Source organism: Trypanosoma equiperdum, assembly GCF_001457755.1.
Source record: "Trypanosoma equiperdum strain OVI genome assembly, contig: ctg_1972, whole genome shotgun sequence".
NCBI classification, from domain to species: domain Eukaryota; phylum Euglenozoa; class Kinetoplastea; order Trypanosomatida; family Trypanosomatidae; genus Trypanosoma; species Trypanosoma equiperdum.
The window spans coordinates 6,259-7,598 of NW_027124029.1; the positions used below are offsets into that span (position 1 = coordinate 6,259).

The 1,340-nt window shown below is 34.9% G+C and overlaps 1 pseudogene across 1 annotated transcript; it reads right to left on the reverse strand.

The window, feature by feature from the left end:
• Window positions 1-676: 676 nt before the first annotated feature.
• TEOVI_000593000:pseudogene lies at window positions 677-1,191 on the reverse strand (annotated as a pseudogene). The gene is given in 2 exon segments: window positions 677-835; window positions 838-1,191. Coding segments are annotated over 2 exon segments (513 nt in total).
• Window positions 1,192-1,340: the final 149 nt, after the last annotated feature.

Genomic DNA, 1,340 nt, shown 5'->3' on the forward strand with positions numbered 1-1,340 from the left:
GCCCATATTAAAAAACCAAAAACATCTCTGCACATGTTCTTCTTAAATACACTCTTCACTAAACGTCTCTTCATTTTCCGCAGTATTCTGCATAAAATATTCCATAGCATTCTCATGTTTTACATGATCCGAAACAATAACATCAGATACATCCAAATGAATAACAACATCTTCATCACTTGCATCCTGCCTCTCTAAAAATTTCATAACCCATTTAGACCCTTTTACATGACTATACAAACCACCCATAGCAACTGTAATAATATCAACGTGGCTTAGTTTGTTACCTAATAATATTCTACACCGCCCTCGTGCTGCATGAACTTGAACTAGAAACACGATAATTATTGGTTTTTCTTTGGCCCATAGAGTTTTTGTGGCAGCAGAAAGAGTAGTAACCTTAAAAGCGCGCTAGCTTTTTTATCATTATTCCAGATGTTAATAAATAATGTTAGAAGAGAAGTTAGCATTTTAAAAGCCGTTGGTTCTGTGTTGTTTTAGTGCGTAGAAATCAGTGACTGGTATACCGGGTTTTCTCTTTATAATGAATGTAAGATATTTTTTAAGTTCCATAAAGGATACATAAGCATTGAAATACTGCACACATTTCGTCTATTTTTGTAATTTTCTATGTGTATGGTTTAATGAAAGAATCATATCTGTAGCGGCTTTTGGACCACAAGAAGTCTTTTCAGCTTATGTGATGGAAAACGATAATATCAGTGCTTCCCCAAGTGCTTCCACCTGCAAGTCTGCTTGCACGCATTAAATAACGAGATTCGTGCATATCTGCAGTTGATAAACCTTTAAATTTCAATTTATTCCTTACCACCGCCCCGCCATAATATCTTCATTGAGTACTCTAAAATCCATATATGATTCAAAATTTCTGAATTTGATTGGCGATTTTACTAATTTTCTCAAAGGTTTATAATCAACAATTTCCTTCACTACATCTCTTGCTAGAGTAGACGCATAACCAATGGTATGCCATGTAATTTCATTACTAAATTCTTTATAATAACCAACAGCTCTCCCCATATTCAGTTTCTCTCGTGGCAATGTTTCGAGATACTGAAAATACAATGGCACTCTCATAAAAATATCATCATCTGCCTTCATGATATAGGGAGTATTTTTAGAAAATATTTCAACTGCGAATTTAAACCACAAATATGTTTTTCTGCTCATCGTGAGTTCTGCCTCCCAGCCCCAATTGCCCGCATTTCCCACTTTCTTATTTGTTGTAGGGTTCACATCACATACAGGTAAAATAATAATGTCCTGGTATAACTCTGCATCTCCTTTAACAATTTGTCTGAGCTCACAATTGTTATTTG